At 45.5% G+C, this 17110-nt stretch overlaps 1 protein-coding gene across 1 annotated transcript in view; it reads right to left on the minus strand.

Annotated features, from left to right (window-relative positions):
* Positions 1 to 17110, minus strand: part of pde4a (phosphodiesterase 4A, cAMP-specific) — a 54092-nt gene that overhangs the window by 14305 nt on the left and 22677 nt on the right. The window contains exons 2-6 of the mRNA XM_086055581.1: positions 3701 to 3886; positions 3377 to 3413; positions 3219 to 3289; positions 2047 to 2096; positions 1554 to 1666 (exon numbers count right to left, since the gene is read on the minus strand). Coding sequence (XP_085911707.1) covers positions 1554 to 1666; positions 2047 to 2096; positions 3219 to 3289; positions 3377 to 3413; positions 3701 to 3886 — 457 coding nt within the window. The remainder of the gene's footprint in view (positions 1 to 1553; positions 1667 to 2046; positions 2097 to 3218; positions 3290 to 3376; positions 3414 to 3700; positions 3887 to 17110) is intronic.

Consider the following 17110-nt stretch of genomic DNA (forward strand, 5'->3'; position numbering starts at 1 on the left):
GGGGTGAAGAAATCCAGGACAGTTCCTTATCGCCGCGGTCTGGAAAAACAGGCTCCGTCTCCCTGCGTCGACCGCCCCTCCCCCACGGTACGGCTCCAAGAGGGCCAGCCCAGTCCTTGTAGTGGATCAGCCCCGTCTGTCCCCAGCCGAGCCCGACGACCCGCCCCGCGTCACTCCGAGGACCGCAGGATGCCGGAGAGCGATCCCCCGCCGCTCCTCCTCCTCCTCCTCTTCCGATGCTGTCGCCTGCGGCGCCTCTTTTTTCCCCCCGCGATGCCGTAGACGGCTCTCGCAAGCTAATCAGGTGGTGTGGTCGCACGCGCATGCACGTGCGCGCCCGCTGGCTCCTGCTGGCGGACTCCGTGCGCCTGCGCGGCGAGACGGCGTGTACGTCTGTCGAGAATATGCGCGTGTACGTGTGTTTGTGAGAGTGAGAGACTGAGTGGGAACACATTAGGCAAGTCTCTCCATGTTGTCTCCACGTTTAACCCCCGTGAGAGGTTTTGACACAAAATATGCACAAAAAGACCGAACCCTCACTGTTGACATCCAGCGCTCAGCACGTTAAAAAGATGCACAACGGAAGGGGACGACGTTCGACAGAACAAACGGCGCCTGTCGCTTTAAGATGGAACACTACTACGAGAGCGTCGCCTGCCATGCCATTGGATCCCGCCCGGACCACATGGCTCGCGGTCGGAATGGCGAGCCAATGACGAAAAGGCAGAGGCAGAGCCTGCTGCTGTGCGATAGCAACCAAGGTTACGGCGGAGACATCGGCATCAGGACCACCACGCACACTCATGTCCTCACCGCTCACAGACCGCGCGCGGCGCACGTTCAAGATACAAACACGGTCATGAGGACGGAGTGAAGCACAATACGCACTTGGCTACACATACTGGCTGTGATTCGCAGCCACTGATGAATACTGACAGGCAGAACAATGAAATGCTTTTCCGTGGCAGAATGTACGCAACCCATCAGATTTTTCTCATGTAAAATATGTGACTGGGCTCAATAAAAATGAGGAAACATTTGCCTAAAGAACCCAAAAGCTAAAGTAACCCATTCATTAAGACAGTGGAACTTATAAAGTTGAATGTTCGTACAATTAGGAATTAGACCAAAGTTTACTGGGAAAAAATTGCCTTTCGAAGGGGGGACACCCGAGAAATTGATGCAGTACCTCGGCAAAGGAGAGGTGCTCACAAAAAGATTTTGATAGGTTTGAGAATGGTATGTGAGCGAAATTGGTCTTGTGTGTCCATAGAACAAGTTTTACCTTAGAGACTCCATTGTAATTTATTGCCACATGGTTGTAAATACAACTACATAAACCCATATTCCGCATATAAAAATCAGCACCAAATGACTTCCCCTAATTGTGAGTATTCTATTATCATTTAAATATTTTGCTAGAAAGCTCTACATCAATAGAGGAAAGGTTAGAAGGAGCCAGTTGGGCCTTATGTCTATCGCGCTGTTGGTCAGTACAAGTGTACTCGGAGTTGATGCCCTGTCATGTTTGTGTACGGTGGGCAGACGGGCACCTTGTTGGAGGCCATCTCGCTGACCGAGCGGTGGGTCTGAATGGTCTCCAGCTGGTCCAGACACCAGTCCAACTCTTCCAGTGTCTCCCGAGCCATCTGCTGGTACGTCTCCTCTGGGAGAGGGGCAGAGAAATACACACACACACACAGCCATTTAAAAAAAAAATATCTCAACTAATTACAATATTGTGGAAAGCTGGTTGCCGCCATAAGTCGTGGCGACAAGCTCACCAAGTATTAACCGCATATAAATTCCAATGTTTTGTCCCTCTCTTGTAAGTAACTGGAAAAACATCTACAATCAAATAGTACTAATCACGCAAATATGAAAAAAGTGTCAACATCGAATTAAGACACAGTGTAATGTTACGATGATGATCCAATACAAGGGATGGGATATATATAATGCTTTATTAATATATATGTATTTTTATATTATTATGAATATTACTTTATTATTACTTTCTAATTATTTTTGATGAAACAACCTTACCAGAGAGAGTTGCTTGGGGAACGGTGGGTTGACTTGTGACGGGCGACCTCCTGTGGACAGAAAATTAATTACATCAGAAGCAGAACCGCACTCTGCTGCCCTCTGTCGATCTTTGACACACCTTTCGCCGTGAAGTGAACAAATGCTTTTGACACACTCGTGGGTTATTTTAACCTATGTAATTCAGTCCTACTGTTTGTCGCCACAAAACGGCGGTGCGCATGCATTGAATTGCTGAATATAAGCTTTAATATGCTCCCCCCTCTGCCCCCGTAATACAGAAAAAATATATATTGTTATGCTTGAAATATTGAAAAAAAAAAAGTGTGAACCGTGCTGTTTGCTTCAAATAGTCTTCATAATTAAGCTGCGAGGTGGGAGGCATTTTCAGGACACTGCTGCATAATTATAGAATGCTGATCATTCTGCTGCATTGCTTTATATACATATACTTTATATATCATATTGATGTGGAGGCTGTAGGCCTGCCAAAAACAACTGGGTTGCGTCTACTGCGTCACAGAAATAAAGAGCATCCTTTTTAGAGTTCTTGACCATGTCGTTACACGAGACGCCAAGGATAGTGTGCCAGCCAGTGAGGCGGAGAAGCATCCAATAAAGCTGGATATGCATACTACATATCAGGCTGATTTTGAGACCGATTCTCCACATCCGATCAAATTCAGCAAAAGCTTGATTCTCGGATGTCCCTGGAAAATTCGCCTAAGTGATTAACCTGTGAGGTGGAGTGTGTTAAGAGTGATTTTTTTTCCTCCTCACGGATCTGCTTGGAAAACAGTAAGTGTCAACAATCAGAAATGTTAAACCTGATTAACTGCCGGTGAGTGTGTTGTGAAACCGAACGATAGCCAACAGTTGTAAATGTTGAACCTGCTCAACATTCATGATCACAAATTCGTTTGTGTCTGGTCAATAGCAAGTTGGGCCAAGCAATGGACTCCATGACTGTGATGTGAACCGGAACAATGAGTCAGTTAAGTACCGATATTTGAGCATTTATCTGCTTTTGGCTGAAAGCCTATAAAGGCCTGATTATCCTAAACTAAAATCGTTATGTGTGCACCCCACTTAAACTGAATTTAAAACAGCCAAAACGATGAGTGTAATTATGGGGTGGGGGGGTCATTGGGGTGTGGTAACATGATACTGACTTGTTAGTGGGTGTGGTGACATTGGCGAGGATGGTGAAGTTGCTTCTTACAGATCGCAGACTGGCCAACACCTGAGGACGGCGAGGAGAGGTGGGACCGCCACAATGAGGCAACTTATTGACAATAATCGGCATGCTATTGAACAATCAGCAACATACCTGAGCGAAAGGGGTGACGATCATGTCTTCAGCATGCCTGTGGATGAAAAGCGTGAAGAAAATCTCTGTGGCTTTTCACGAAGGTCATCGCTCTTATTAAGCATCCAATCAGATTGCTCTGATGTCATCACCGATGCTGCTCACAGCCTAGTCCTATTAACACTCTTTCATTGCCATTAACGGCTATAGACGTCAAAGATCCATTTGAACCGGGCTGGCAGTGAACGAGTTAAAGGCCACTGTTTTGTGTGGATCGAAATATTGTCCTCAATTCATATCTTATTTTGTTGGTGGGTGGTACAAAGTTGGTGTCTGCGTGCTTACCCCTCACTGTTGATGGAGGAGTTGCGTGACATGGTTTTGGGGGATGTGTCATAGTCGGAGTCGGAGCGGTACAGGAAGGACTCCCTGCGCTGGCTCTGGGGGAAAGAAGGGTGCAGCACCAAGCCAGGACTCGCCTGCGAATCCATGGGACTGCGTCCCGGCGACGGGCCATTCTCCGAATCGAAGCTGGGGGAGGAGAACGCAAATGTAAATATGTGAGCCCGTTTGATAGCGACACCATAAAGCGTCGCAGTCCGTCGGCGTGTGTCAGGGAAAAGATGTGACAGGCGCAGCTTTTGATGGCACGACGCCACAAGGCTGCTGGAAATGACGCTCTACTGACACGACATATTCTCACACAAAATTAGAGGCATCAATCCAGCTTCGTAGTACCGAAGGCATACTGTTCCAAAGATTACTGTTTACACTCTTACGACACTTTGTACACCTATATACCCTCTTTCTCTACATGCTGTATAGTATTAGTATACAGTATATAATGTATACATAGTATATACATACAGGATATACATGTATGTATGTGCATATATATATACATTAAGCTCATTATTTAAAAAAAATTATGAATCAATATTTGGATAAGTGCATTCAGAAGTTTGGAGAAGGTCAAATAAAGTTCACCTTTACAGGTCATGATGGTTCATCATGAAAATTCACCCGAAGGCCCCAACTTTGTGTCAGTAGAGTATATAAGGCGTCAGAAGTTAGAGTTTTAAAGGGAACAGTTTTTTTTACTTTAATGTGTCAGGCCTGTAAAACAGCACTAGCTGTTCATCCAGTAAAGCCACTCCACGGATGGCGAATTGTACCTGCAGTAACACTGAGACGACCGTCTGCGCTCCTGAATGCTGCGGTTCAGTTTCAGACGGCGGAACAAGGCAGACCCTGCCGGTCCGCGAGAGTGCTCGCCCGGTGACACGGGCGAGGTGAGCGAGCTGGCCGCGGGAGGCCCCTCCGCACCGTCCCATAGCGTCAGCTGTCTCGTCAGTTTCTTCTGAGTCATCGCCGCCCGAGGCTCCGCTTCAAAATGTCCGTCCTGTCCTGCCCGAGCGTTACCGACTACCTGGCTTTGACTTCAACACCGGCGGATCAAATAACACGGCCCCGATCGTCCCTTTGGTCCCGCTCGCCTGCATGCCAGCCGAGTCAAAGTGCATCAACATGCATATCCCGCGCTCGGTTCCTCGGGCCTCGGATGTTTCAAATCCTTCCCCTCCCCTCCTCACTTTGTTCTCAAGATTTATGCAGGTCTCCTTAATCCGTGCGTGCGTCGGGGTCGTTTTGGGTCTGATGGTTAAAAGGAGCGAAGGCAACCCCAGCACCACCACCACCACCACCACCCGTCCTGATATTTCACCACCTCAGCTCCACTCCCGGCGGACGGCCCCCGACCACACAGCCCCTCCCTTGCTTATTTTTTCCTAATTAATCAACTTCACGCCCTTCAAATGAATATCTCTCTGACTCGCTTTGCCTGGCCTCCTTCGCTCTTCACCTCTTTTCCCTCTGGGCCCCGCGAGCACGTGCTCTCAATGTCCTTATCTCGCGGCTCACAGTTGCTCTGCAGCAACAGGAAAGCTGATCAGTAACAGACCACAGGCAACACAACAACACTCGCTGTCTGTGTGTGTGAGAGTGCAAGGAGGATTTGTAAGATAGAGGCACCACCCAGAAAGACCCCCCCCCCCACACACGCACACAAAAAAAGTTTGACGACCCCCTCCTGCGCCAGCAGTGTTTACACGTTCCACTAAAGGGCCGTGCATGGTGGCGGTGTGAGGGGGGTGGTTTGCGCCCAAAACATTTTCGAATGTTTTGACACCAACATCCTTGCTCGGAAAGCAACACTTTGCCTGGCCTTTAGATGGGAACAGACACAACGTCGACTTCATCATCTCCACTAGCAACAATTAGACCATGAAATAGCTTTTTCTACCAAGGTGCAGGCGGGTCAAGCACAACTAATCCGGCGATGACTTCTGAGATAGGAATATTCGACAACCGCGGGGTTTGAGGGCGGTTTTTCACACTTACTTGGCCGGATGTTAAAACGCAGAAGGGTGTTGTGCCGCCGGCGGAACGAGCTGAGCTGTTATTTGTTACGTCCATAACAGGAGCCCGCATCGATTGTTATGAGCAACATTGTGTTCGCGCCGCACCCGTATGGCATTTGGACACGGCGCTGGTACATTTGATAGCGTCATTGGGGCAAACAGAACAAATCATTTGGAGGGGAAGCTTAGTGTGCAACATTGTAACACGTTCTTAAAATATGAGAGACCCAATACATGATGAGAAAATAAAAAGCGTCGTGTTTTTTTCGGACTACTCTCATCTCATTGTGTGTGGTTAACTCAAAATGAACAACACACCAAGTAAGTACCAAAACAGACGTGCATAATGCTTAAAGCGGAAGTCAACCCGAACATATTTTTTTCAAGAATATGGTCTATGCAAGCACACTAGTTGAAACAAGGCATTCTGATAAATATTGCGTCTGTGGATAAGAGTTAATCCACTTGTTTCTAGCCATCTGTGGGGTCGGCCATTTTGTCACTTCTTTCGACTGAAAATGACATCACAACTACTCAGGGCTGAGGTAACGACCAATCACGGCTGATCTGTTCTCTGAAGCTGAGTCGTGATTGGTCGTTCTCTGAGCCCTGAGTAGTTGTGATGTCATTTTGTCGACAGAAGTGACAAAATGGCCGACCCTACAAATGGATAAAAACGAGTGGATTAACTCTTATTCCACAAACACAATATTTATCAGAATGCCTTGTTTCAACTAGTGGGCCTAGTCTGTGTCTGGGTTGATTTCCCTTTAAGGGCACCCAGATTTATAGATAATACACAGATGACAGATGAAGAAAGAGTATTAGTAAAAGAAAAACATTAGGATTTATGATCGTAAATATTGGACAGGTTTTTACCAAATTACTGTTGACCTACCCCAAACCACAGGATAATCGCTCAGGATAATCGTTTAGTGACATTCGATAATGGGGCTTCTACTGGCTTTGATCGCAAGACTCAAATTATGAATAATTATCTGTACATGTGTACCCCACTAAATGAGCTGTCCATGGCTCAGCCAAATTCTGCGTTGACCAGACCACACACAAGGATTTGCGATCATAATTATTGAGCGTGTTTGACATTTACGATTGGTGGACTGATTTTTGAAGCAGAACAGAAAAGAAAAATCTACTGATAACACAGTCTGGGTAATCGTTTAAGATCCCCGTTAGCGCCAAGATCAATCAGGCCTTTAGCTGACTTTGATCGCAAGAGGGGAAATAATCGGTCTGCGCGTGCCTCGTTTGAAGCAGAGCTCGCCTGTGAAAACTCGCACGTTTCAAAAAAGACAACTACAAGGGGGAAAAAAACGTCAGGAATCATCATGCTCATGACAGTTGCTATTGTGATTTGCAGAGAGATGACAATTATGCCGTCGCGTGTCAAATAGTGAGCCCGGGCTGCATAATAGCCGATGAAAGCTGGCTAAGTGACTCATGCCATTTTCAACAAAAAAAACCCACCCCCATGTTTCACTCTTTTATTTAGTGTGTTTTTAATGTTTTCACTCACGTTGCAGCAGACACGTACGCTCGCGCCAGACGCGAGGTGGCGATAAGCCGCGGCTGTGGGCAGCCGGCTTTGCGCGCGAGGAGCATTTCAAGTGCCGACATGATGATCAGAGGCCTTCAGCGGGGCGCTGATTTGTGCCAGTTGAGCTGCTCCTTCCATTTATGGGAGATAGCAAAGCGTCTGCGATGGGATGCAGAGAAGCACATTAACGCTCACTGCTGGACAACGCCTGAGGTTATGGACGTTAGTAAAAAAAATATAAATAAATAAAAAATGAAATAAAACATATTCGTGGTGGAGGGATGCGATTGCTGACGTGGAACTTGTAAAAGCAGTATCAACACTGCAGGACATCAACCAAGGAAATTGTGCATTAAAAAGCGAAAAAAAAAAAAAAAAAAAGGACATTTTTACCCCCCAAATTCTTGAGCATTTTCCACAAAAAAAACGGGTGTATCCCCTTCCAATAATATATATATTTTTTTTAAATATTGTGGGAAAAAAAATGTGAAGAGGTGAATCCCCAGGTGTCAAACCGTGAGTATGCAGGAGTCCGCTTTAGAGAACAAATTGAGGACTACTACTGTGGTTTTGAAACATTTTTTTTCTTCACTTCATTATAAAAAAAAATAAAATAAAATAACGTAGGGACAAAAATGCTTGCAATGTCTCAATGTTATGAAAAAAAAAAATGAAGGCAATTTTCAGTTGTACGGATATTAGCAAGAGACAAGAAAGAGCCATAGCAAGTCACATAAAATCATGTGGTGGCCACTAAAATAACCACGTGATGTGGTTGAACCCGAATGGAAAGGCGCACGGAAAAAAACAAAAAAAAAAACAGTTGGTAACACCTGCACATTGAGTGATTTTTACAGACACGCTGCAAAGGCAAACTGCGACCCTGTATCGGGTTTCGAGGCTTCACATACTCCGTATTGTACTGTATTATTTTGTATTTGAACCACAAAAACATGGTGTGATTGTCAAGCAAGAAGCTGCTTGCCACAAACAGAGGATACAGGTTTCAGCGTCATTTGGTTATTATATTAGGGTCCTCTTTCAGGGAGTCCGGAAAATCAGGTTGTTCCGCTGCGGTACTTTTTTTTTCTCTCCCTCTCTCTCTCTCTCTCTCTCTCTCTCCCTTTGCACACATTCATGCCACAAAGAGGATCGGGTGGATTAGGTGTCATTAATACAGCAGCCTTCAAAGGGCTGCGGAGCACTAAGTCAATGCAGCGATTAGTTTGATTAAACCTCAACGAAAGAAGGGGGGGGGGAGGGCGGGGTTACATACATTTCACCCCCAGCACTGACCCCTGCCCGGTTTCCGCGGCCTCCCCCCATTGCCATTGACTATTCATTAGGATTCATGATGAGGAAGCAAGTCCCCGCCACATCAGCGTTTTCCCCAAAGTCTCGCACGGTGTCAGCGCCTGCCGCCCCGCTAGACGCAGCCATTAATCAGACCTCGCAGCAAAGGAAGGAGCGCTTGCGCACCACCGCCTTTCACTGAAAATGGACAAAAATAATCTCGTTTTGCCTCGTCCGTCGCATGATTTCCTGGAAAGATTTGAAATACAGAGAAAACACAGTTGTAAACTCTGGAAATGAGCATGAGCAAATGCTTGTTAAAGCCGGCTACACACATGGCAATAATCGGGCCCATTTGGAGCCTGGTTACTTGCTTGCGATCGGCTGATTGTCAGATTTCCCGAAAAGATTATTCTGAGCGGTTATCTTGTGTTGTAGAGTGATTTTGCAATGACGGGAAGTAGTTTGCAACTGCAACGCAATTACCGCATAAGCTAGCAGTTAAACTAGCTTCTTCTATTTCTTATTCGACCACTTTTCCCTTTTTTTGTATTTCTAATTAGTTAATTGGATGCATTTGGCACAATGCTGACGGACATCTGGTTTAGGGAGTAGACTCACAATTGTTGTTGGAAATGTCGTTACTTGCGTTGGTCATCTAGAGTACTTGTTCTTCTCAGCTTTTTCCCTTTTTGGGTTCGGCATTTTTGGATGAAGTTTTTTTTGAACGGCAGCACTGCCTAACTTCAACCCTCCCTATTTATCTGTGCTTGGAAGCGCCCTGGAGTTGGGCTTTCGGTGCGGGAGGAATGCCAGTTGGCGTGAATGTGTGTCATGCTTCGTTCCAAATTTTGCAATGCCCATCATACATTTTTTGTATCGTCCAAACTTCGGCTTTGGCCTTCCTGCGTGGAGTTTGTATGTTTCTCCGGGTACTACGGCTTCCTCCCACGTCCCTAACACATTAAAAACGAAATTGTCCATAGAAATGAAGTTGGGTGTGACTGGTTGTCCATATGGATGGAATTTCTAAACCCATTATAGGATTACATCACCAACTACTGATTTGGCGTGTGTATTAAAGTAGTCATTTTTACAAGCCAGTGTTAACGGGTAGTGCTTTGACAATCCATTCCCCAAAACTTTTTGCTGCTAATTAAATTGGTTCTTTCATTACAAATTACCTTTAAAATACTTAAAAAAAAAAAAACATTGACATTGAAGTCACCCTCAGGATCCCCCCCCCATTCTCTTAAGATCACCAGTTAATGATTAACCTGCCCGTGTACGTCACCCTCGCGCTCCCCTCGGCGCACAGTTTGAGCCTCGGAGGAGAATGACAGTTATTTCCTGCCCCCGCTTCGTCTTCTGCCAAGCAAGCACAGATGCTTATTTTCAGGCGCAACCGCCAATCCCCCCCCCCCCTTACATCCCTCCTCCTACCCATGAGCCGTGCCTCACCCAAGCATTTAGCACCTGGCTGATTGCTAGAAGTGTGGGGGAGTGTAGTGAAGAGGGAGTAAAGAGATTGCGACATGGGAAGTGGGGGTGGTGAGGGTGGGGAGCTGCTATTGGCTTGACCATACTGTATAATCACAGCGGCTGAATCATCCTGCCAGCTAGCCATCGCGCACGTGAGGCGCTTTTATTCCGCAGAAACTCCCCAGGCCGGGGCACGCTTTTGGGGCAACGTGCCCGCGACTGACACATCCCCAACGCCACGTCCATGTCCGCTTGCCTCAGCTTGCCCTTTTGTGTGCTTCTCAGGCAATCATAAGAGGGCAAGCAATGACAGAGACACGCTCACGCCCGCTTCCATTTTAACGTTGGCGTTCGGCAATGCGACGCGCAAGAAGCAGAAGCTCCGGAGGGCGGGTGCGGCGGACGCCACAAAAGGGGCGGGCAAGGCCAAGGCGAGCTCCAAGTGAGACGGAACGAAGACGAAGGCATCGACGAGGCCGAAGATGGGACAGAAGGGGATCGGAGGTGCATCAGCACTTGGCGGGGGGGGGGGGTTTAGGAAGTGCGCCAGGGTGAAAGTGATGCAGTGTTGGTTGTTTGACAAACCATTTCATTTGTTTAATGTCAGGAAAAGCATATCCACTCTCCTCCCAGAAGCGATAGCAATCAAGAGAAAGCTCCTACTGGACCCGCCTTGGGTTCATTTTCTGGCAGTATTGTAGAACATCATTTTATTAGCGTTACTTTACAGCATGGATTGCATTTGGAAGCTCTAGAAATGCTGGCGAAGTTGATCCTGAACGCACAGGGGAGGGTTTATTACTAGGAGTAGACCTTCAAGGAAAAACATACAGCGGAGCCTTGAGAGATGAGTTTAAGTCATTCCGTGACAAAAAAAAAAAAAACATTTGTTTTTTTTTCCCGCTAAAATGAAAATAAATGCCTCCAATCTGCTCCAGTCTAAGACAGTCTATCTGGAAAAACTCTAAATTGAGTCACTCGCATCTCAGAAAGTGCATTTTACATAATTGACTTGGGAAGACATGCACAGAAGAGCTCAGTGCAGAAGAACCCAGCCCCAAGCCATGCGCCCCCCCCCCCCTCTCAGGGTTCAAGATCACAAATCGTATCTACATCCAGCGTCCCCCAGCCCATCCCGCTCTGTGCCGCGCACGGTGTGGTCCGCTCACACATCCGAGGCAGATTACGGCAGATCATCCTTCCCGGCTGGATGGCGACTCGAGTGCAGAGGGCCGGTCACCGAATTTAACGGAACCGCAGGTGTCGGCCATGATCTGACACCTGCTCGATTCCATGCGAAATGGATTTATTTGATGTGCTAAACCAGAGGGGATTATCGGCGCCGGAACATGGCTGGCAGACGGCCACCAGCTAGCAGTTTTATAATCTATTAAAGCTCGATAAACTCCACCTGGATTTAGCTGTCCAGATGAGACACACTCATTTTACACAATTGGCTTTTATTTGTTGGAATTGCCCTGAAAGCCCCACGGGGAGCCGCTCACTACAAAGACTTTCAACCTTTTGTGCAGACTGCTAAATTCTAACCATGTTATCGCGATGAAAGGAATATTGCCAAATCCAAGTCTTCACACTGCCTCAAATGTTATCTTCCACCCTTGGATTTGATTCAATACAGCAGTTCTATCCAAAAATCTGCCATTAGAAAGATAAGCAGGCCAAGGCCAAACAATCCTTAAGATATCTGTCTGCCGCTGACTGATTTAATGAAAAAAAAAAAAAAAAAAAATCATGATGCGCCAGGCAATACTGTTCCATTTGATTCCTTTATGCACAAACTCCCACACATAACAAGCCAATCTGCTGGGTCTGGTGGGTCACTACCCCTCTTGGCACAAATTCGAGCAGACTGCAAACAACAGAAGGTAGGAAGTGCTGCAATTTTGCTAATTCATCGATTGGAGAAGTCCTGACGGGAGTCGGGCATACTTTTGCCCTATTTCCACTTCACCAAGCCTAAAATGGATGGTACTGCAAGGTACTACAGTATTTCAAGCATCTGGTCAGCCGCGGTTGCAAGTGTGCCGAGCAGATATCTTATGGGCAGTGGCGTGCAAACCGGTATGCATGTATATGCAGTAATATTTTTGACGTAGATTGACATTACAATGATTGATGTGACTTTTTAAGTGGTTTCGTCCATCTTTGTCACCTATGAAGGATTAACAATGTCTCAGTGGAACGCTGTATAATGAAACACAAGGTCACAGCCACTCTGAGCTGTCACGTGAATTGCTGCGGGCGACAGACATCCACTTCCCGTCGACAACACCACCGACTTTCGCTGGGAATGATGGAAAAGGTCACCCGTGGCGCGCCTGACCCCTTTTATTAATGCCGTGTGTTTGTCGCCCGGCGGAATGCTGGAGAATAGCGTTCAACTGCCCTTTCCGCCACCAAGAACTTAAGCGCTCCTGAATTGTGATGGTAGCATTTAGCGCTTCAATTCCGCCGTCCGGTCCAACTGCCCTGAGCGGCGGCGCTTCGGAGCAGTTGCCAACGTGGCCTTTGGATGGAGCCGGGTTGCCAGGTCATGATGACAGATGGCTTCAAGACACACTGCTGAATACATTATGGAAAATGAAGACCTGAGGGATGGGATGCTAGAGAAAAAGCCAGATAGGCGCCACTTCCATGTTTGCTGCATTCGCTGACGACTCTCTGTGTCAGAAATTGTAACGCAAAGACATTCTTATTTTGTTTTATATGGGAACACAAACGCAATATACCTGTCTACAAAAGTTACCATTCGGTTTGTTGTTTTCCTGACGCTATAATGACCATAACATGTACAGTACTAATCAGCCATCATTCAAACTGAACTGTTCTAATGGAGAAGAATAGGACAGTTTTTCAGTGAGTAGAAGCATATCAAGCCATTACCTTCCCAAGAGGAACTGAGATGACTTCACTGCTCAGCATTTCACCAGGAGCATTTTTTACAAGTCAATTCCAGAGATTCAAGAAAGCGAGCTCCCCGCTGTTTTCCGAACAGTATATGTTAACAAAAAACAGTTCAGGGGTGGAGCTGGCTTCGGAAAGGTCACATCAGTACCTGGCTTCTCGGCACTACAGCTGTCGAGCTGCTCTTTAAAATGTCAAGGATTGTTTCCAAGAGGCTGATTGATCAAGGCAGCGCTACCTGAGTGCATTTTGAGAGTATCCACTTCTTTCAGTGCAGCTCCGCAGGGGACAATGTGCGCCATGTCGCCTGCCGCCGCTGTCTAACCTTTAACTGAATAGTGTTTTAATTAAAATGCGCGACGGTAAAACACTCACATATGTCAATTCCCAAAGGCCTTATGGGAGTCGTGATTCCCGACACCCTGCTGTGTTTACACCCGCCATTTGGAATTGCGAAGGAGAGCCGCTCTTTTGTTTAATGAGCATCCACCTTCAGTATGTTTTCCTCCTCCTCCTCGTCTCCAAAACAGATGGATCGTCTGACACGCCTTTGTAGTTTTGCCGCCACTTGTAGACAAGTGACTAGCCGAGCGACGCAAACGCTCGTGAGCGCGTCGTCCGTTGCCTTTTGATGTTTAATGGACTTTGTCCGCGTAGGGACGGATGGGGGAGCAGATAAAGGCGGCGTCCTGCTGTATTTAATGAGGCGGATTTTTAGCTGCGCTGACCGGCCTTCATCGAAAGCGGAAGGGAGAACTTTTCAAGCAAGCCAATTACGGCCAGCGGTGTGTTGATGCGTGAAGCAAAAGAGTAGACGGAAGGTGGACTGCTGACTTCCAACACCGCCGCCCCGGCCTCTCTCCCTCAGCCGACAAGCCCACACAAGCACGCGTGTATTTTTAGGAGATGGTGACTCCCTCTCTGCAGGCTTTTCTTTTCATGCACACCGAGAAAAGAAAACACGAAGACACAACGAGAGAGAGAGAGAGAGAGAGAGGAGAGACGAGTGTGACTCATCCACAGCTACCACCGTGTCACTGCAACTGTTCCTCCTCATCTATTTCTAGATTCCTACAACGGAATAAAGCTATCTGGCTCACTAGAGTCCCATCGCCTGTAGATTTTATCCTTCACTGCCATGTAGATAACTAGAAAGCCACCATCTAGCTAACAACTTACCGTTTTTAAGTAAGATTTTAGAAAAACTGGTTTTCATCCAGTTGAATCATTTTTTAAATACAAATAATATTTTGGAGAAATATCAATCTGGTTTTAGGATGAACCACAGTACGGAGACTGCTCTTTTAAGGATCTTAAATGATATTAGGTGCACTGCAGACGTGAGAAAACTCACAGTCTTGGTGCTACTGGATCTAAGCGCTGCTTTTGATACAGTAGATCACCAAATTTTATTAAATAGACTTAAAAATCTAGTGGGCATCTCTGGTACTGTTTTTGACTGGTTTTATTCCTATCTCACAGACCGATATTTCTTTGTAAGTATGGATACTTGTTCCTCTAAAACTCATGAAATTAAATGTGGGGTTCCTCAAGGTTCGATTTTAGGCCCCTTACTTTTTAATCTTTATATGCTTCCCCTCGGGGATGTCATCAGGGGACACGGCATCAGCTTTCACAGCTATGCTGATGACACGCAGCTGTATATTGCCGTGTCTCCTGATGACACAGGACCCATTGATACCCTTTTAAATTGCATTTTAGATATCAAGTCATGGATGGCAGATAATTTCCTACAGCTCAATGAGGACAAGACTGAGGTCTTAGTTATCGGTCCCGAAGGTCAGAGAGAGAAGCTTTTACCAAAACTACACATTTTTAATCCCTCACACTGTGTGAAGAACCTTGGCGTCATTTTTGACTCTGAGCTCAGTTTTATTCCTCATATTAAAAATGTAACCAAGATTGGTTTTTATCACCTTAAGAATATCGCCAGAGTCCGCCCGTTTCTCTCTCAGGCTAACACGGAAGTGCTGATGCATGCCTTTATTTCCTGTCGTTTAGATTACTGTAATGCCCTGCTCTCTGGCCTCCCGAAAAAGAGCATTTCACCACTGCAACTACTGCAGAATTCAGCCGCTCGGGTGCTGACGAGAACCAGAGGGCGGGAGCACATTACGCCAGTTTTGAAATTGCTGCATTGGCTCCCTGTGTGTTTCAGGATCGATTTTAAAGTACTTTTATTAGTTTATAAATGTGTTAATGGTCTTGGGCCATCTTATTTATCTGATTTGCTTTTATCATACCAGCCCTCGCGGATCCTGAGGTCCTCTGGCGCCGGCCTTTTATTTATTCCAAGGGTGAGGACCAAAATGCATGGCGAGGCTGCATTCAGCCATTTTGGTCCTCACCTTTGGAATAGCCTGCCAGAGGATGTCAGGTCTGCAGAGACTGTTGATATTTTTAAGAGGAAGCTCAAGACACACCTTTTTAGTTTGGCTTTCAACAACTTTTAAATAATTTATCTTTTCTTTTGATTGAAGATAATTCTATGTTTTGCTTTGAATGTTTTAAAGCACTTTGAGTTGCATTTTTATGTATGAAAAGTGCTATATAAATAAAATGTGATTGATTGATTGATTGATTGAACAATTGTAGTTTTCATCACAAGTCCGTCTAACTCCCTCGCTAGATTGCTATCCAATCCAGATTGGATCATTTACTGCACTATAACTACGTAGCTAACTACTGTATGTTTCATTGTTCACTACAAACTCCATCGTGGTAAACAGTAGTGTGCTGTCTATTTATGTACTGACGTGTATGTCTCAATCTAACATTCACTATGTGACCTTCTATGTTGCAAATCTAGCAATTGGGCTACTTTGCTAGCGGGCTAGCTTGTGAGCAGCCAATGAGCGAACTACTCCAGATTTCCGACAATACAATATATGTCTCTAACTAACTTGCAAGCCAGATTCCTATCTATTTTAGATTTGATCATCATAATACAGTACTGTAACAAGCTAGGTAGAAGATACCTAAGCCAATTGTTGTAGACTATCTACGCACTTACAACCTACTAAGTTTCGTTATGGGACAAAATGTATATTTTTTATTTAATTTATATATTATTGCATAATCTAATTTATCCATCATACAGTACAGTAGTATTTTTAGTTTTTGTACAGCATGATAGAAATAAATGTACAATCAATTAATTAATAAATCAAATCTATCTTGCATGCTGAGAACAGCTAATTAGCTAACTACAGTATCTATCTATCTATCCATCTATCTATCGATCTATCTATCTATCTATCCATCTATCCATCCATCTAATCCCACTAAAATGTACTGTAACTATATGGCTATTTTAGCAAATCACACGATAGCTATCTTTATAGTATCACAGCAATGTTTCTGTGTATGTATCCATGTTGTTACCTACCTACCTATAAGCTAACGAGTGAAGATTTTGGTGTTTATTAAAACGTAAAAAGGCCATTTATGCTAAAGTTCCTTCAATTCAACCCAGTTTATCGCAAACACGCGCACACAAAAAGTATGTACGGTACATAGTATTAATTACAACCTAACGAATCCATCCATCCATCCATCTCTCCAGTCTTCAATCTCCGTATCCTCTTTCCTAATATGAATTCATGCCACATTGAATCCAATCAACAAGCAAAACGCCCCCTAATAAGCAGCCTTTGCATCAAATTCGTCATATGCCGCACAATGATGCCGGGCCGACCATTACTCGGCAACAACGGGTAATTACGCACAGTGATGTAACGCGGCAAACAAATAAGCCTTGCCCAGCATGCAGCCGAGTGAAGAAGTGTTCAAGGTTGATTTGACAGCGAAAATGGTCCACTTACAGCGTCACGCCCGCAACTGTCCTCTCATTTGTTAGCTGCGTGGGCGAACTAAAGGCAGGGAAACACATCGATGGATTGCCTCCTAGCGTGTTTGGCCGCATTGTTCATCATCCATCGACAGCACGCAAACAATACGTTTTTACATACAACATTTTTAAAAGGTGCATATTTGGAGATTACTTGTCGATCCTTATTGCTAAAAATGAAATCAATCTGGATGAGCTTTGCTTGG

The sequence above is a fragment of the Filicampus tigris genome, chromosome 16, assembly GCF_054856515.1.
Source record: "Filicampus tigris isolate MCC_2025a chromosome 16, RoL_Ftig_1.0, whole genome shotgun sequence".
Taxonomy (NCBI): domain Eukaryota; kingdom Metazoa; phylum Chordata; class Actinopteri; order Syngnathiformes; family Syngnathidae; genus Filicampus; species Filicampus tigris.